Raw genomic sequence first — 20973 nt, forward strand, 5'->3', positions numbered from 1 at the left:
AAAGTAATATAAAATATAAGATGTAGTTAAATGATATATAAGGAATTTTTATAAGGAATATTTTATACTTAAGTTTGTTATGGAAGAGCTGGGAACCCTAACACAGGTATTTCTTACTTAAAAGGGTTCCCAAATCTAACACTTTGTAATGCATATGTACTTAAACAGATTTTTATTATATTATTATTATTATAGCTTACATAACATCTCATTCCAAAATATCGAAATAAAATTATACTAGCCATTGTCGGGGTCCTTCATACATTTTTAAACATACTAAAAACTAATTTTACTATAGTTTCAAAATTAAACAAAATCTTCAAATAATAATCTATGCTTTTAATTTTAAACATGGCAGGTTTATTCACTTACATTATCAATAGATTACATCATAAAATACTACAAACTCCTACTCTCTGTACTAATCAATTAATCAAGGATCACTAATCACTCTTGGCAATACTACACAAACTCAAAATAACTTTATTCATATAGGTAAACAAGTACACTTATGAACGTCAGAAAAGAGGTTAAATTAATTGTAAATTTACATTTACTACCAGTTCGCAAGTCAAGGGCGTAGAGCGGGCAAGAACTGGCAAGAAACTTTCCGCCACTCTTTTTAATCGCTAAGTTTTGAGTGTTACAAATTCTTTGAACTGGAGCAAATCAATCCCAAGGATTAGGATCATTCAAATATTCGTCAAATTTATAAAAAACTTCATTGATTAATTTACGTTTAACGAGGGCTTTGAATTTATTTAGTGACAAATCTCTAATTTTGCTTGGGAGTTTGTTGTAAAAACAAATACAATTTCCATATAAGGAGTGGTTTAATAGCTTCTGGAGCCTGGTTGGTCATACACTCAAATTAGTTACAAGGCTTTAAGAATACATTGACCAGATAGCGTCATAATATTGAATTCCATAAACTTATTCCGTACCGACTCCCTTGGGGATACACAACAATTAATACCCCGAACAGCCCGCTTCTGCAGCACAAATATGGATTGAACTTCTGCAGCAGCACCCCACAGTAGAACGAACTACGATAAATAGTAGGAGGAAATAATTTCTTAAATTTTAATGTGTAGGTCACATAAAGCAAATTATATAAATTATGTTCCATTAAGGCTACGTTCATAACACCTGTTTTAATAATATATGTGCCCTTAGACCTTTCAAGGTGAAGAACGCATTGAAAATTTCATGAAAAACGCTTACGTGGCTACAATCATCTTGTCAAACATTGAATTATAACGGTAGGCGTCATTTAGCCACGCCATTCCACATGTCGAATCGGACCCGTAAGGTCCTGAAATTATTATAAAATGTCCCTTTATACCAGTAATATCTTATACCCACAAATACCAAATGGGTGGGCGCATCAAATGGAAAATAAACGAAAAAACAAAGTCATTTTCTTGGACGTCACACCAGCACGTAGTCCATATGTGAGACCCACCTCGAAGAACTCCGTTATACCTATAAAAGATAACTTAATTATACCGGAGATATACAAAGATATCGTTTACGAAAATATTAAGCCCGTTTTTACTTTATTACGAATGATGGGCGTGCTACCAATCACTCGGTCCTCTACGCACAAAAACCAGTTTAATATAGCGTCCCCTTCTATGCTATACTCTGTGTTTCTGTATCTATGTTTGATTGGCTATGTTCTCTACCTGTCTCTACATAAAGTGCAAATATTGAGGACGGCTGAGGGAAAATTCGAGGAGGCTGTGATTGAGTATCTTTTCACCGTATATCTATTTCCAATGTTGGCGATACCGATTATGTGGTATGAGACCGGGAAAATTGCCGAAATACTCAATGGATGGCTTGCTTTTGAGGTATTTTGTAAATTAAGTTGCTTTTTGCCTTAACACAGATTTAAAAAAAATATTTTACAGGATTATATCATTCGTTATTTTAGATTTAATATTATTCAACTTTTGCGAATAGACGTAACGACAGGAAACTTTGTAATTTTAACTGTTCGAACGGTAATAATTAAAACTAAAAAATAATATTGTATGTTTGTAGTAAAAACAGATTACTTTTTGTTGAAAAAGTACAAATTCTCTTAAATTTAATGCAACAAGGAAGGCAAATCCTTTAATTAAACCAAAGAATGTTCGAGTTGATACAATCCACTTCTGCGAATCTAACCAAATTAAATTCAGAAAATAATTTAAATATCTAATTATTTTGGATTTATATTTCAAGAAAACTGAGTACGTTTTTAGAACTTCTAATTTATAAGTTTCAATGATTAATACAAAATTAGTTACAATTTAGTCTATAGCGTTATATTGTTGTACTAATAAGTAATAAATCAGTTTGTTTTAATATGATAAAAGTTAATAATAGAATAAAAATTGAATTTCCCTATTTATAAAAACTAAATACATTATATATAATTTAATTTCACAATTACAAGGCCTTTTTTTCCTGGTGGAGCCCATCACCCTTAAGTGATATAGGGATATCCATTTTTAAGTTTTATTAACAACATATGTAAATATTTTTTAGTATGTAAAACAGGAATGGCTTTTTTAAATTGTGTTAGTCTATTGGTGAAGCGAATATCAAGACTGAGATCTGGTTTTCGAAGCTCGCTTTATGTGTAATTATCACATATTACAGTTTCCTCGCATGATATTTCTAGAAATTCATGACGTCGACGCTTGCACGAAACCATAGACAGACGGTAGATGCTAGCATAGGGATCGTAAGGAAGTCAGTGAATATTGTTTTTGTTGTTTAAAATCTTGAAGAATCCTATGTTATATTGGTTCTACGAAAACCTTAATACGCCGGTTCGAGCATCGTTTAAAGCCTTTATAAATTTCAGTTGGCGTACAAAACCCTATCCGGCCGAATTCTGCCAATTAAACTTTATAAAAAAGCTCTAGCGATTGCAGTTATAATACCAATACTTTCCACAACATCTGTAATTATCACTCACGTAACAATGGTACATTTTAAAATGATACAGATGCTACCGTATATATTTTTGGAAATTCTGACATATATTTTGGGCGGCTATTGGTATCTACTTTGCGAGTCGTTGAGTGTTTGTGCTAATATATTGGCCGAGGATTTTCAGCAGGTATAATCATATACTCAATCTATCTTCTATTAGAAATTAACAGTTAGTTAAGGTATTAAGTAAATATTAAAGTTTATCATTAATCACAACTAAGTTAAATATAAGTATTTCGTTTCTTTATAATTCGTTAATTCAGGCGTTAGCTACTCGGGTCATTAATTTCGTAGCTGAATTGGACTATACTTTGGTATAGGTTATTATTAACACACCATTGAAGGTAATTAAGTGGGCAACCCTGATTACGGTTAATTTGTTGTTATATGTATTATATTAATTTAAGATTGTTTTGCATTGTAAGGCCCCATAAAGCCAATTTGTCTGTGGGTGATTTAATTTGGTATAAAAAATTGGCAATTAGCCTACTTTCGCTGTAAACCTGAAAAAGTTGTTGTTTTACTGGAGATAGAACCCAAGACCTCCGAGGTGAACGCAATTCTTAACGTCGTGTGAATTAAGGTTCAATTATAGTGTTGAAGTTTGGAATGACAAAATAAGTATTGGTAATGATATTTTTTGGTTTCAGTGTAGTAAATAGTCATTCCAATACAAAATATTTGTAAGACAATTCTAAAGGTGTTTATGATCTGAGTAAATTAACTTTTACATTCCCACGCTGCAATAAATTTGCAGTAAAGAATAGAAAGCTGAAACTGAAAGAACTTTATTGCTCTCATTTAAAATTTTAAACCGCTTTGGCTAGTCTGAGAATCGTGAAACCTGAAAACATTTAAGGAATTTTAAAAGCTTACAGGTCGAATTGGGACGCATTTAGTAAGGAAAAGTATTAGAATTTATAAAAAAAAAACAGTTTAAAATAAAAGTTTTTTACTATTATCCTACCTCCCCTGCGATTCTGTAACTCACTTTTCGTCGTGAAGCAGTGATTTTATGATTTGGTATTCTAAAATGGTGGGAGCTTGTAGTTTAGTGTTTATCAGAATGCCATATCATAAAATGACTGCTTCACGACTGATTTGAGAGCGACTGCCGATGCGAAAACCGCTGTGTGAGTTCGAAAAGTGAGTTACAGAATCGCAGAGCAGATCTAAAAGCGAAACATATCTCGAAAAAACTGCTATTAAAAAGTTTTACCTATGTAGTGGTTAAAAGTTTACGATTTTATTGTTACTAACTTATATAACTAACCTAACTTCATATATTTACAAAAATCACGTTATGTATAAATATGATGACTTTAGTTATCAAAGTTCAGTTTGTGTAAAGACTTTAGTTAAAGTCACTTTTGCATTTATAAACGTAGTAATTAATTTCGTTTTAGGCCCTACGTCACATCGGCCCCGCCGGCAAAGTAGCGGAGTACCGCGCCCTCTGGCTTCGGTTAAGCAAACTGGCCAGGGACACTGGCATCGCAAACTGTTATACTTTTACCTTTGTCAACCTTTACCTTTTTCTAATTATAACTCTGTCTATTTACGGACTTTTGAGTCAAATTTCAGAGGGTTTCGGAACTAAGGAGATAGGATTGGCTCTCACGGCTTTCTGCAGTATTTTCTTACTGTTTTTCATATGTGATGAAGCGCACTATGCGTCACAGAATGTAAGTTCCTAGAGTATACTGCCAAATCGAATATAAGAGCTGATTTATGGCTGATTTACACAGGGTCAGTAGACAAGTCAGTCGCAGCGCCAATGTCGCCGCGACTGACTTTAACTGTTTACATGAAGTAAGTAGTAGTGGTGCGTTTCTCACGATGAGCACACGTTTGTGAAGTCAGTGGGAAAAATTAATTCGCGAAAACAACTGAAACGACGAAATAGCATTTTTTATAAAGCCGTCCAGTTCTTGAAAGTTGAAACCACTTGACTTTTGGGACATATACGTTCCCACTAGCGCCAGATCTGGTGGATTTTTGTATCTTGTCGAGCTCTAAATAATATGTAGCCCTTATGGCTTTAATTTTATTTTTTACTTCAGGAGAAGTGAGCCCTTCGATTTGCATTTGTTGAGCCATATTTTGCAACGCTGTTGACCGCATTTCTTTATTGCGGTAATTTAGGGATTTAATATTCCAAAGGCACTCGTTTTCGCCATATAATTGCACCAATTTTAAGGTTTCGTCTTCGCTAACAGGGCCTGATTAACCCTTAGGCTAATTAGGCTGCAGCCTAGGGCGCGACGATCTAGGGGGGCGCGGGCGCACTGAAATCGTGTCTTCGCCAGCATCACCTCCTGCATATTTCAACTAGACCGAGACAAAACACTAAATAAACTGTGAACTGGATCTACAAGCAGGTGGCAAATTTTAGTATCGATGGTACTAAAAATCTGTCAAAAACTCGAAAAAAATCAAAGTAAAGAGATCAAAATATGTTGTGCCTTTGGAACTCTGTGCTCGTAAAATTTCAAATCGTTAGTACACAGCTACAAGCAAGTTCTGATGATTTATCTGACGTTGTTTCTCTTTATGAGACATTGCTTATCTTAATACGTTGCTGCGTGACAAAAAGAGTTTAAAAATTTTGAATCAGAGGCAATCAAGAGATGCGAAGTGACCACGTACAAAAATCATAATACAGTAAAGACAACGTTTGGTTACTTAAGGTAACTGTATGAACTAGACAACAGTGGATTTATTAGAAGCAAAGCAAAGGAGTTAAAACAACTAACTAAATGATTTAGGAGAAACCTTTGCAGAAGAATGAAGAAGAATGCGTCCATTTGGCACAGTTTTTAAAATCTAACACCAAGGCCTATATTTCTGCCAGAACCCCAAAGGGTCTGTTGCAGTTAATAAAAAGTTTTAATATTTCAGATATGCTCCCGAATGTGGAGATAATATTAAGATTTTTTTGACAATGAGTGACCAACTGCAGCGGCGAAAGGTCTTTTTCAGCACTTAAAAGAGTAAAAAGTTACTTGCGCTCCACACTCCGCCGTCGGAAAAGTGACTTTTTACAAGCTATTAAATTTGGAAAAATTGTGGAAAATTTTGATAACGCCAAAGCAAGAAAAATGCCTTTTGTATAAGCTAATAATAATTTGTTACTTAATTTTTTTAACAGTTGACAAAATGTTTCTTTGATACCTCTCGTCTTTTTTAAAGACAGCAACAGAAGTGTTGTGTTGTTTAAAAATAACTTAAAGTCGAAGCAACATCACACACTAGATGACCACGTCTATGGTTATTAGCCACAACAACTAAGTTGTCCATAGAAACTAAGCCAATCCCTACTAATATTATAAATGCGAAAGTAACTCTGTCTGTCTGTCTGTCTGTTACCTTTTCACGCCTAAACCGCTGAACCGATTTTGATGAATTTTGGTATAGAGATAGATGGAACCTTGGGAAAGGACATAGGGTACTTTTTATCCAGATCCCGATCCCGATCCCGATCCCGGAATTATACGGGTGGAAACGCAGAGTGCAGTTGTGTATCGTATATCCCTACTAAATGAATTTTGGTATAGAGATAGATGGAACCTTGGAAAAGGACAAAGGCAACCTTTTATCCCGATCCCGATCCCGATCCCGTAATTATGCGAGTGATAGATAACGCAGGGTGCAGTTATGTATCGTATATGCCTACTAAATGAATTTTGGTATAGAGATAGATGGAACCTTGGGGAAAGACATAGACAGTCTGTCTGTTTCGTTTTCACGCCTAAACCGCTGAACCGATTTTGATGAATTTTGGTATAGAGATAGATGGAACCTTGGGAAAGGACATCTTTACTTTTTATCCCGATCCCGATCCCGGAATTATGCGGGTGAAAACGCGGGGTGCAGTTATGTATCGCATAATTCAAATACTCCTAGCCAGCTTTTAGAATACTTTCTGCCTGACATGTCCATCAGGCCCATCGGCCTATACACTATGAATGTGTGAGTGTGACGATGCATGGTGTGGTGTGGCGGGGCTGGCGGGCGCGGGCGCGCTGCGCGGCGCGGCGGCAAAGACGTGCGGGGGACGCGGATGGCTCGGTGGGAGGAGTGTAGATCACAAAGTATGCTTACCCGAACGGGCAGACACGTGAGGGCAGACGTCGTTGGCGGACGCATGCGATATCTACAATTTTGAGCTGCAACGTATTCGCTTTCTTTACGTTTTCATTGGTGTTTAGGGTTTCTTGGATAAGCATTTTGTGTTATTTACTTAGTTGTTTTGGTTGTTATTATTAGTTTAGCATAAGTTAGTAGTAGGTAGAATTATAGTTAATAGGTAAAATAAATACTTTAATTCATTTTTTAGGATAGGTGTAAAATTGTAGTAGATTAGTAGGCAGGTTTTTTTAAGTTTTTTCACATTTAGTAAGTAGTTACGGTACCTAAGAAGGTCAGCATAGTTTTTATTGAGTATTAATAGGTAAGTAATGTTGTTTTGTGAATAAAATAGTTCCAGTAGTTTCGCATATAATTTTATCGATTCATTTTATTTTTATTCCATGTGGATAGTATTTTTTTTTTAACATTTAGTTTTAGTTTAGCAATTCGTTTTGTTTTTGTTTTATTTCATGTGTATAAGTACCTACCTTAAGTATAGTTTCGTACTCAGTACCTTTAACTAAATTTTTTTGTCAGCTAAAGAATTTTTTTTTGCATAAGTACTTACCTGTTTTTATTACTTTAGGTAGGTAACTGGTTAAGTAATATGCCTCGCAAGCGTAAATCTAATTTAGCGCGTAGCTCTAAAAGAGCTCGAACTGCGCAAGTAGCTAGATCCCAAGAATCTGAGGAGCAGACTCAGGCCCGGCAGATTTTAGATGCTGAGCGACACGCAACGCAAAGAGCTGCCGAGACCTATGAACAAACTCAGGCCCGGCAGATTTTAGATGCTGAGCGACACGCAACGCAAAGAGCTGCCGAGACCTATGAACAAACTCAGGCCCGGCAGATTTTAGATGCTGAGCGACACGCAACGCAAAGAGCTGCCGAGACCTATGAACAGACTCAGGCCCGGCAGATTTTAGATGCTGAGCGACACGCAACGCAAAGAGCTGCCGAAAGCTATGAAGTATGAACAGACTCAGGCCCGGCAGATTATAGATGCTGAGCGACACGCAACGCAAAGAGCTGCCGAGACCTATGAACAGACTCAGGCCCGGCAGATTTTAGATGCTGAGCGACACGCATCATTGATAGCTGCAGAGATGCCAGAAGAATCCCAAAGACGACGTGTGTTAAATGCTGAACGGCAGTCAGAAAGGAGAAATGCGTTTACAATGTATACATGGGGAGCATTCCACAATGCTGCTTTTGATTATGACCCATCGATTGAGTATAATAACCATCGATTACTTCTCATAGGTGGAATGGATAAAAAATGTATACATTGTGAAGCACTCAAGTGGAAAGAAGAAACTCCGGGTATGTGTTGTTCTGGTGGCAAGGTTTCAATTCCAATACTTGGAGAACCAGAGGAACCATTGAAGTCTTTACTTTTAGGTGATAACAACGAATCGCGGCGTTTTTTAATCAAAATAAGGAAATATAATTCATGCTTTCAAATGACGTCATTTGGTGTAGAAAATGAGGTGGTTATGCCTGGGTTTTCATCTACTTTTACAATCCAAGGTCAAATCTATCATAGGATTGGTTCTTTGCTTCCTACAAATAATGAGCAACCAAAATTTTTACAGATTTATTTTATGGGAAATGAAAACGACGAGGTTGACCGCAGGTGTCAAAACATTCAATTAGTAGAAAAGGATATTGTCTTAAAGATTCAGAGAATGTTGCATGAACATAACCGCCTAATAAACACTTTCACAACAGCCTTAGAAAGAATGCCGGGAGATGATTATAAGTTGGTGATTCACCCAGATCGTACACCAAGTGGGGAACACGAAAGACGACATAATGCACCTTTAATAAATGAAGTCGCAGCCATGGTTTGTGGTGAACAGTTTGCTTCCCGTGATAACACACTAACTAGGGTGCCGGATACACATAAATTTTACGATGCGTTATAATATCCGCTAATATTTAGCAAAGGGCAAGAAGGGTATCACTTTCAAATTCCACAAGTCGATCCTGTAACTGGCCTGCCCTTGCCTAACAAAAAGGTATCATGTATGGACTTTTATGCCTTTCATATCATGATTAGAGAAAATGATTTTAATATTATATCACGATGCAGGCAACTGGCCAATCAGTTTTATGTTGATATGTACGTTAAGGTAGAAAGTGAACGATTACGATACATAACATTAAATCAAACTAAATTAAGAGCAGAAAATTATATCCACCTTCAAGACGCAGTAGCGAATGACGCTAATCTAAATCCAAATGATATTGGTAGAATGATAATTTTACCGTCTTCATTTGTAAATAGTCCGAGGTACTTACACGAATATACTCAGGATGCGTTTGCTTATGTACGTACATATGGTCGCCCTGACTTATTCGTTACGTTTACTTGCAACCCAGCATGGCCGGAAATAGTAAATGAATTAATGCCGGGTCAAAGCGCGATTGATAGGCATGATGTAGTCGCAAGAGTTTTTAGGTTGAAAGTTAAAAAACTTATGTCTGTTATTTCCAAAGGCAGAATATTTGGAGAAGTGATCTGCTTTATGTATTCCATAGAGTGGCAGAAGCGTGGCCTACCACATGTCCACATATTATTGTGGTTAAAAGACAAGTTGAGACCCGATCAAATTGATAATATTATCAGCGCAGAAATACCCGATCCAAGCACTGACAAGACACTTCATGATATTATAGTTAAAAACATGATTCATGGTCCATGTGGACCTGAAAATCCTCAGTGCCCTTGCATGAAAGATGGAAAATGCACAAAGAAATTTCCTCGCAAATTACACAAAGACACTGTCCACAGTGAAAACGGATACCCACTCTATCGTAGAAGAGCACCAGCAGACGGAGGTCGAACGGCATCTGTGAAACTACGAAATGGGAGTTACGTCACTATTGATAATAGTTGGGTGGTCCCTTATTCCGCTATTCTATTAAAAATATTTAACGCCCATATAAATGTTGAGGCTTGCAGTTCAGTGCGCGCTATCAAATATATCTGCAAATATATTAACAAAGGCAGTGACCAAGCTATTTTCAATTTTAGGAGCACAGAGCTTGCAAATCGCGTAAATGAAGTACATACATATCAATCTGGTCGTTATGTTAGCAGCAACGAAGCCGTGTGGCGGTTATTAGGGTTCCCGTTGCACGAAAGGCACCCCACCGTTACACATCTAAGTGTACGCTTAGAGAACGGTGAACGAGTTTATTTTACAGAAGATAATTTCCACGAGCGACTATCTACTCGACCAAAAACCACCCTTACAGCTTTTTTTGAACTTTGCATAAGAGATGAGTTTGCAAGAACTCTTATGTATGCTGAGGTACCGAGATATTACACATGGGACGCAACCAGAAAAACTTGGAAACGCCGAATTCAAGGAACTTCGGTTCAGAACTGGCCTGGTGTCAAATCTGGAGATGCCTTAGGACGGGTTTACACAGTCCATGTTACTAACATGGAATGTTTTTGTTTAAGGATGCTTCTACACCATGTGCGTGGGCCAACCTCTTTCAATGATCTCAAAAAATACAACAATCAAGAATTTTCAACATTTCGAGAGGCATGTGAGGCAAGAGGATTATTGGAGGATGACAATCATTGGAATATAACACTGGAAGAGGCTGCACAATGTAGATCAGCGGCCAAGGTGAGAATGCTTTTTGCTATACTAATAGCGACATGTGGGCTTTCAAACCCTCAACAACTGTGGGAAAGGTACAAAATTCAAATGGCCGACGATATTTTACACAGAGTACAACATCATAATCCAAACGTTACATACAATGATTTCATTTTTAATGAAGCCCTAACAAAGATAGAAGACCAAGTCATAACTATAACTGGGAAAGATTTGTCAGATTTTGGGTTGAGCAGGCCGCAAAGAACTGGGGAAGTTTGCAGTGATATAATAAGAGAATTGAGTTACGATGCTGCTTCTTTACAACAACAAATAACTGAGTCTGTTCCGCGTCTAAACCCAGAACAAAGATTAGTTTTTGAGAATGTTGTGCAAAAAATCGAAAGTGGCGAAGGTGGTTTATTCTTTTTGGATGCGCCAGGAGGCACGGGTAAAACATTTCTTTTAAATTTACTTTTAGCCCAAATTCGTAAAGATAAAGGAGTTGCTGTTGCTGTAGCTTCTTCTGGAATAGCAGCTACGTTACTTAATGGTGGCCGAACGGCACATTCAGTACTTAAACTGCCATTGAACTTAGCTCATGAGGAAATGCCAGTTTGTAACATTACTAAAAATAGTGACCGTGGACGAATGTTACAGCAATGTAAGCTGTTGGTTTGGGATGAATGTACCATGTCCCACAAAAGAGCGATAGAAGCACTAGATCGGACCATAAAAGATATTAAGAGTAACCAAAGTATCATGGGTGGTATGGTGGTACTTTTAGCTGGCGATTTTAGACAGACTCTACCGGTAATTACTAGAGGCACGCCGGCAGATGAAATAAATGCATGTTTAAAAGCGTCTCCATTATGGGTGCATGTAAAAAATTTTTGTCTGACTACAAATATGCGAGTACAACTGCACAGTGATACACAATTGGTGCAATATGCGGATGCTCTTCTGAAAATCGGAGAAGACCGTATGGAAACAAATAGTGACGGAATGATTACATTGAATCGTGAATTTTGTAATGTTGTCTGTAACATGGATGACTTAAAGAACAACGTCTATCCCGATCTTGCAACCAATATGAAGAACAGACAATGGCTGTGCGAAAGGGCAATTTTAGCACCGACAAACGAAGTAGTGGGGCAGATCAACGAACAAATCATGTCAGATGTGGAAGGTGATTTTGTTGAGTATCTGTCCGTAGACAATGTCATGGACACTGAGCAAGTGACATCGTTCCCTGTAGAATTTCTTAACTCCTTAGAATTATCGGGGGTGCCTTCCCATAAGTTGAGGCTAAAATTAGGTGTCCCGGTCCTGTTGATGCGAAATCTTGACGCACCAAGAATGTGTAATGGCACACGTCTACAAATTACACACCTGGGACGCAATATTGTGAGAGCAATAATTATGACAGGAACAGCAAAGGGAGAAGAAGTGTTAATTCCCCGTATTCCAATAATCCCTACCGATTTGCCATTCCAATTCAAAAGAGTACAATTTCCCCTGAAAGCAGCATTCGCTATGACGATAAACAAAGCTCAAGGACAGACACTCAAAGTAGCTGGTGTTCATTTAGAAAAAAACTGTTTCTCCCATGGGCAACTGTATGTGGCGTGCTCACGAGTATCGAGTCCACAAAACCTACATGTTTTGACCAAAGAAGGAAAAACAAAAAATGTCGTATACAAAAACGTATTAAACTAAGTTAAGTCAGGGATCAGGGTCAGGAAAAGTCTACCTATGTTAATCTCAATAATTAAATGTGCCGGCTTCATTAGAATCGTTTCATTATAGTTTCAGAGCCTATTCAGTCCAAACAAATTTACACGAAGTAGTAGTTCTACGCAGACGAAGTCGCGGGTAACAGCTAGTAGGAGTAATGTGGCCAAATACGACATTGATTTGGTTTCCAACTTGGTAGCCTGTCATGATTTTGGTCGTATAATTTGTGAGGTGCTTGGCTTTTGTGTACGGTCAGCTAAAAATGGTTACAAGTCGTGCAAATGAAAGGACAGCGTTTGTTTCGCTTGCAGATCTGTATAGATAGTATGAACCATTCTAAAATTTTTACACTAGTAAACAAAGTCAAAACTAATATAAGTACTACTTTTTAGACCGGCCGTAATACACCTGTCACCTGGCGGGGGCGCATCCTGATAAATAGCCTAGGGCGGTCTGAACTCTTAATCAGTCTCTGTTCGCTAAGCTTAATTTTTATCGCCAGCGAAAAAAACGTGGTCACTCTACAACGCAGCGGCAGTGACTAACCACACACTGACTTGTCTGTTTACACGGGGTTTATTTGGCTGGCGTGGGGGTGCGCGGGTGGCGGGGGGCGCCAACTGACTTTAAAATATTCGTGTCCGAATATTCAAGTCAGCGCTGACTTCAAGCCACTGTACTGACTTCAAATCAGTTTACACAGGGTTTTTTTCGGGTCAGCACTGACTTGCCTCGAATTTGTAGTCAGTTACTGACCCTGTGTAAATCAGCTCTTACACAGGGTCAGTCAATTTAAAGTCAGTTGGCGCCCCCCGCCACCCGCGCACCCCCGCGCCAGCCAAATAAACCGCGTGTAAACAGACAAGTCAGTGTGTGGTTAGTCACTGCCGCTGCGTTGTAGAGTGACCACGTTTTTTTCGCTGGCGATAAAAATGAAGCTTAGCGAAGACGAAACCTTAAAATTGGTGCAATTATATTATGGCCAGTTTGTACTCCGCAGGATCTTCAAATCGTAACAGTTAGTGCGACTGACTTGTCTACTGAACCTGTGTAAATCAGCCTTAAAAATTTAAAAATAAGCTCTCTTAATTTGTCATTAATACAAATACTTTTGTATGGCAAGCTAATCATTATGACATGCTGTTTTAACTATTGTAATTTGGATATAGGTACTCGAGTGCTTCAAGGACTTGGAACGCAATTGTAATATACATATTTATCGTTTCCCAGGTGCGCACAAATTTTCAAAAGAAACTATTAATGGTTGAATTATCTTGGATGAATGCTGACGCCCAGACTGAAGTGAATATGTTCCTCAGAGCTACAGAAATGAACCCGTCACAGATCAGCCTCGGAGGATTCTTTGATGTCAATAGGAATTTATTTAAATCGGTATTTATTATTTAATTGCCACGATCTCGAACGCAACAACGGAAATGATAAATGCATTAGTTATTGGCTACATTCACAAGAGTAACTCTACAGATTAATAAAATACTATTATGAATATCGACATTAAAATACGTCTGCGATTTATAGGTAAGAAAAGACTGCATTGGTGCTACAATCATAGGTCGTGGTCTCGAATTTCTGTATCTGTTTGCTTGATCATTTTTTGAAGTGAAACTTCTTTATCGGGGTTGGAAAAAAATGTAGTGAAACATTTTTTCGTTACGCGTCACATTTTTCGGTTACGCACCATGTTGCTTTTTGAAGTCAAATTTCTTTATCGGCGTTGGAATGAAAGTTCTTTATCGGCGTTGGAATGAAAGTTCTTTATCGACGTATGGGAGAAATTTTGTAGCAAATCGTCACGTTTTTCGGTTACGCGCCATGTTGCTTTTTGAAGTCAAACTTCTTTATCGGCGATAGAATGAATTTTTTATCGACGTATGGGAGAAATTTTGTAGCAAATCGTCACGTTTTTCGGTTACGCGCTATCTTTTTCTTGTCCCTACCACGGTTCATCCGAAGAGATTCGAAGCCATTAATAACAAAAATATATAATAACGATAACAATGATAGTAATAATTCTATTACAATTAATGAAATTCTGTAATAATCTTAGTAGTAATAAGGTAAAATGAAATAATTGTATTAATAAAGAAGGTATTGCATGAAATGAAACATCAATTTCTGTCTTAGCTTGAGCTTAGCTTAATCTCACCGTTAAAATGTCTATAAATATACTAAATCATAGTTTAACCTTAGTGTTTTTCGTAAGTAAAGTCTGAGCAAAGTCCAAGTGCGCACTATAGATCTCTTTCTACTCACGCGTACTCTTCTATAAGTGTGCATATAGATAGAATAATTATACAATTCATTGATGCACAATTGCACAGTCGGGGCGGGGCACGAAGGTACGACTATAGTTAATAAAGTTTATAGTAGAACTCATTTATTTCTCAGCTCCTGGCAACAATGGTTACATATTTAGTGGTTCTTCTGCAGTTCCAAATCAGTATTCCAGACGAAAGTATGCAAACAGAAAATGACGATACTGGAAGTGGCAATAATACTATCAATGAGGACACAACATTTACGACTACTAAAACTACTGTAGCCACTACAATTCTTACATTAGCCAAGACAATAAAGAAAACATAAAAAGTTAGTTTTATCTGTAAATATTATGTTCTTTTATTAAATATTTACCTATTGATAATAGAATATAATATATATAGTTTAAATATATCATTGAAATTATATGGAATTATTTTATATTTAAGATTATTCAACTTGGGGCCAGCCTAAAGCTTTTTCATCACACGTCCTTGTTTTACCTACATTACAATCACACTATCTCGTTCAACAAAAATAATATAACGAGTGCTTAGAGTTAGACATAGGCCGAGCGGCGAGCAACTCTAGTACGGTCAAGTGTTGTTAGCCACAAAGTTATTTTAGCCTAAAAGTGCTTCTCATGAAATAAAAATGAATTAGAGTCTGGCTAATGAAAGAAATAACGAAAAAGCGCGGCAAATTAAAAAAATGGTATGGTATCCCTAAAAGTTTGATATATTTTGTGGATTAAACTTACTTGATACTTGATTTTATTTTATTATTTTTTACATTGATAGTAACTTTATTTCTATGAAATTAAATACTATACGTATTTAGTCTTTTACTATTGACACTTAATATGACTAGCATTGCAAGGAAATCTAAAACTATATTTTATAAAACACAACTTTATTCGGAAAAATAAAATCCTGCGAAAGAAACGAAATATACTATTAAATAAAATAAAGTTTAGGCTATTATACCTATTCGGAAAAAATATATAATAAAAATGAGTAATTGCATGAAGAATTATCAAGACAATAAGTGCGTTTTCCAATTACAGCACTAGAGCGCATTATGCGGCATAATGCTCAACGTGGAATGTTCCAACTACAGCAACGCTTCGTACAATTGAGCACTCTCAAAACATATGCTCTCGCGTGCTTCTCGCAATCAATACCAACACAGTGACAGAAAATTTACCAGTGTTTTTCTTGTCGTTGTTGGCATATATCGAAATTTTCGTTAGTAAATATTATTTATTGTTGAAAAATTTGTAAGGCTTTCGTTTCCTCGTAGATTTTGAAAATAATTAAAGTTATTTCAAACTGCTAAAAATAAATAAATATAGAAATATAAAATAAATAGTTACTTTTTTATATTCCACATTTAAAATATGAAAACAATTTTATTTTAAGATTCGGATCTGTATACAAATTTATTTTACAGGATTATACTTTTGTAAACATTGCAATGGTTTTGAAAAAGTATATATTTTGACGTGATAACGTCTTTAAAATCGTTTTAGTCGGGTGACATGTTCAGAAACTTGTGTCACACCAAAACCTCACGAGCGCGATCGCAGGTATAACGAGAGAGAGACGGACCGATCTCCCGTCTCATCTCGAGCGCTGCCAGTCATTCCGTGAATGTATGAAGAAAAATGTATATCATAGTCGAATAAGTAAACTTGTCATTTTACACCCGAAATTTATCATCAAAAGTGTGAATAAAACGATAGATGTAATTTAAAATTTGAAAAAATTGTTATCTTCATTAATTCCTTACTTCCCAAAAACTTATATCACCAATAAGACGTTATCACGTCTCGATCGTAAACCTACTTTACAAACAACCAATATTTTTTCTTGAAATCATTAAAAAAAATTACTCAAAACGTAAATGATGTAAAGTTTACCACATTATTTATACAATACCTAATGAGGTTGCTAACTCTATTCAGAAGATTTTTTTTTCAACACTGACTTAGCGCACTCTGCTGATGCATTTGAAAACTAATTCACGTTCCAATTAAGCTTCAGCATTATGCGGCATTGTGCGGCACTGAGTCGCATAATGCTCTGTAATTGGAAAACGCACTAAATCATATTAACCTAAGAAATTCAATGACATTCTGTGTTGCCATCCGAAAGTTTTCAAATAATTCAATTATCTTCTAACTTCTTTCATTAGCCAGACTCTAGAGACTCATACCGTATAACCTTATACACTATCTCAGAATAATTCACAATAATTATTTAAAAGAACTCAATGTGGCTAAGTCACGGCTAAGAGGCTCATGAATCTTTGATATGCATCATTTAGATGTCATTTTGCTAATAATTGAACCTTTACGATTTGTGCTCCTTATATCTTAATTCTTAATCTGTAATGTTTCAATATTGGTAGTCTGTTCTTATGTTGTCATAACTAGGTACTGAATTGGCCTAAAGGTCTAGATACCAGGCCATAAACTCCAAAAAAAAAAAAAAAAACTAGGTACTGAAGTTCTCGGTGTTTCGAATTATTTAATAAAACAAAAGCGGTGTGTGTTACCTGTTTCTAGAACAAATTCGTGTGATAAAATTAAATGAAATAAAATAAACCTACATTAAAAATATGGTTGATTACAGTAAATGGAAGGATATTGAGGTTAGTATAGTTAAATGTAACTCTAATTAATTATGATCAAAACAAATGTGACTAGAAAATTTTACAATGTTGTCAACTGCTTTCTACTCTAGATTTCTGATGATGAAGATGAAACGCATCCAAACATCGATACACCGTCATTATTCCGATGGCGTCACCAAGCCAGAGTCGAGAGAATGGAAGAGCGGAAGCGCGAAAAACAAGAACATGAACAACGTAAAGCAGAGAACTTAAGAAAAGTTAGTGAGACAAAGAAAAAGATAGCTGAGGCTGCACCTAACAGCAGTGATTTAGAATCCTTGAAAAAGGCCCTTGCCGAGTTAGAAAAAGAAGAAAAAGCCATCCTAAAAAAGGAAGCTGAACTAAAAAAGAAAGAGAAAACAACTCCATGGAATGTGGATACCATAAGTGAACCAGGATTTACTAAAACAGTCATTAATACTAACGCAACACGGCCCAAGGAAGAAAACTTGACAGAAGAAGAAAAAGAAGCTAGAATGAAAAAGTTCATTGATGAAAATGAAAAACTTTTGAAGAAGTTTGGTATGTTAAGAAAGTATGATGATTCAAAACAATTCCTGCAACAGCATAGCCAGTTAGTTTGTGAGGAAACAGCAAACTATCTTGTCATATGGTGTATCAATTTAGAAATGGAAGAGGTTAGTTAATTCTAAGTCTTGCTTAGAGCTATTACTTAGCATGTATGTTAAAAACAATTTGGATTTTAAAATGGGCAACATAGGTCAAACTAAGTCTTAACTTTAGTCACAATGTAACACTCAGTGAATTAGTATATAATATAACAACCCAAAGACTAAACAGATTGTATCCTCATCTCCTGTAATAATGTTAATAGAGCTTACACCTATAGCTTAAGTTATATTGATTGTTGAACCCTGTTATTTTTTTTAGAAACATGACCTAATGGCACATGTAGCACATCAGACCATATGCATGCAATACATCCTGGAGCTCTCTAAGCAGTTGGATGTTGACCCTCGGGGCTGTGTGGGGTCCTTCTTTACAAGGTATTTTTTTTAATTCTAAATGTTAAGTTCAAAGTTTATTAAAATCCATGTGCTCTAAGAGTGACTAAATACAGACACCTGAAGTGTTCTTCAAAAATACCTAGGTTGTTCAATTATAGTGTATATATTCTTTTTTCAGAATCCAAGTAGCTGAAAAAACTTATAAAGATACATTTGATGATGAGTGTGAACAGTTTAAAGCAAGAATTAAGAAACGTGCTGCTGAAAAGATCCAGGAGGCAATTCGTGAGCAAGAGGAAGAAGAAAGAAAGGCTCGACTGGGACCAGGTGGGCTCGATCCAGTTGAAGTATATGAGGAGTTACCTGATGTGAGTATAATATAGTTGCATCATATTATTATTATTAAGAAGATGTAGTCTCTTTTTAATGCGGTATATTATGAACAATTATTATTGGCCCAAGGGCTAAAGCATGCAACTCTCAATAGAACATTTTGCATACATGTAAAATCTTATCCCATAAGTCTGGTTTAAATTTACTTTATTTTTCCTACCAAATTTAATTTTGGTTCTTTTAAATTGTACATGTTGGCTAAGTGCATTAATTAAATTAAATATAAATGTCCCAACTTATCTACAATTTTTCCTTACAGGAATTAAAAAAATGTTTTGATTCACAAGATATACCAATGCTTCAAGCAACCATAGCTAAGATGCCAGAGCAAGAAGCTGTATATTATATGAAGAGATGTGTAGATGCAGGTCTGTGGGTGCCCGGGAAGAATGATGAAGAACCAACTATGAAAAACAATGAGGCTGAAAAGACAGATAAAAATGAAAAAGAACCAATATACTCTACAACAGATGATGTAGATTAAGCTCTTCTGATCACTTTTGCTTAAGTGTAACATTTTTTAACATAATAACTGCTTAAATCTAATAGTTAGTGGATTGGAACGTGAAATCAGAATAAATTTTTTTGTAAACTTGTAATTACTTTTGGTTGCACATCTTTGACTGTACTACTACAGCTGCACATTTTAGATCTCAAACCAAATTTTAATATTTAAACAGCAATAGTATCTCAACCTGTACCACATAAGTTAGAAAGTTGAATTTAATGGAACCCGATGATAAGGTTGACATACGGAGCAAAATAATGCAATTACAGAATTGCATTATGTGCTAATACAAAGGGAATGAGATCCACCTACCAGATATTTAATTTTGATACTTAAATTTTCAAAACTTGCACTTTGTTTTAAATATTTATATATACATGTAACATTGCCATTTTAGGTCTTAGTAAAATTTAAAACAAATGTGTTTTTAAATTTAAATGTGTAGGTTTTTTTTCAAAGGGTCATATATATTATTAAATGTTCTTGTTAGTCTACTTCACTAGTACTTCCAATAAATAGACTGATGTCTCGATAAAAACACCAACATAAAGTAATCTTAAGCAATACAAATTAGCCTTGAATAAAACGCTTGTATTAAAATTTAAAAAAAATCTATGTAAATTCTTATTGTGTAGCATAGTCAAGTTCACATTTTTAATAATGTTATTACAAATAAAGTAATATTTTCTTTCAATTTAACCCAATTTAAATAGAACTGTTGTAACTTATGAAAATATTGAATAAACTCAAGATTTACTCACAATGTGTTTTTATTTAAAGTACTTGTATTATAAGTATTTTTTATCAAACTTTTTTAAGAGAAAAACTTGTAGATTCTAAATGTTAAACCGGATTTTTTTAATTTTTCAAAAATTTGTTCATTTAAATAAATAATTATGTTTTTTTAATTAATAAAAGAAATGAAACATGAATTTCGAATTATATCACGAGTGAAACAAAAAAATATATATCGAACTCTAAACTCGTGCATATCTGTAAATCTATCATCTATCTAATGTAATATCTTACACCATAACATCAGTGTAAGCTGAGATGTAAAATTCAAAGATATTCCTGACTACTCAATGGCGAATGCTACACGCTCGATATTTATCGTGATATTTATCTTGTATTTTTTTAGTATACTACACACTCGATACGAATTAGGGATGGCGATTCTTTACGAAAAAGATCGATTTTTAAATCGATTCGAATCGTAGTCTAATGAATCGATTCACGAAAAAATCGAGGCCTACAAAATCGATTCTTAAAAAATCGATCTTTTTTTCAAGTTTGCGTTTACAATGTAAATTTGTATCAATTTTACTAAAAACAAGATTAATATTGCAATTAACGATATCTTATCAATAAAATCAGGGAATTCAAAAATAACAATTATTTTTATTACCGTATCAAACTATAAGATCAACTATAAAAAAAAAATAAGTTTTTATATACTGAATGTTTTAAAGAGAGGCGAGTAAAGGATACTAAACATACAGCCATCTCGCGAGTTTATGAGTAGTTAACTCTTTAACCGGCAGCACTCTTATAATTCAGGCACATTCAACTAAATGCAAATAATTGTATGGTTTATACCAAAACAGAAAAAATCGAATGTCGATTTTCAAGGGTGATATATCGATTCAGTGAATCGACACAGTACTTCATA

The 20973-nt window shown here is 35.4% G+C and overlaps 2 protein-coding genes across 2 annotated transcripts; both read left to right on the forward strand.

Moving 5' to 3' along the window:
• The first annotated feature begins 1119 nt into the window (after positions 1-1119).
• On the forward strand, positions 1120-15096 carry LOC125053741 (gustatory and odorant receptor 24). Its single transcript, XM_047655266.1, has 5 exons — positions 1120-1856; positions 2861-3118; positions 4398-4676; positions 13707-13868; positions 14886-15096. Exons 1-5 carry the CDS (start codon positions 1332-1334, stop codon positions 15081-15083), a joined length of 1422 nt encoding a protein of 473 aa, XP_047511222.1. The 5' UTR covers positions 1120-1331; the 3' UTR covers positions 15084-15096.
• Positions 15097-17258: 2162 nt separating this feature from the next.
• Positions 17259-20061, forward strand: LOC125053742 (hsp90 co-chaperone Cdc37). Its single transcript, XM_047655267.1, has 5 exons — positions 17259-17411; positions 17504-18070; positions 18324-18439; positions 18579-18768; positions 19053-20061. Exons 1-5 carry the CDS (start codon positions 17379-17381, stop codon positions 19275-19277), a joined length of 1131 nt encoding a protein of 376 aa, XP_047511223.1. The 5' UTR covers positions 17259-17378; the 3' UTR covers positions 19278-20061.
• The last annotated feature ends 912 nt before the right edge of the window (positions 20062-20973 follow it).

Source organism: Pieris napi, chromosome 11 (assembly GCF_905475465.1).
Source record: "Pieris napi chromosome 11, ilPieNapi1.2, whole genome shotgun sequence".
NCBI classification, from domain to species: domain Eukaryota; kingdom Metazoa; phylum Arthropoda; class Insecta; order Lepidoptera; family Pieridae; genus Pieris; species Pieris napi.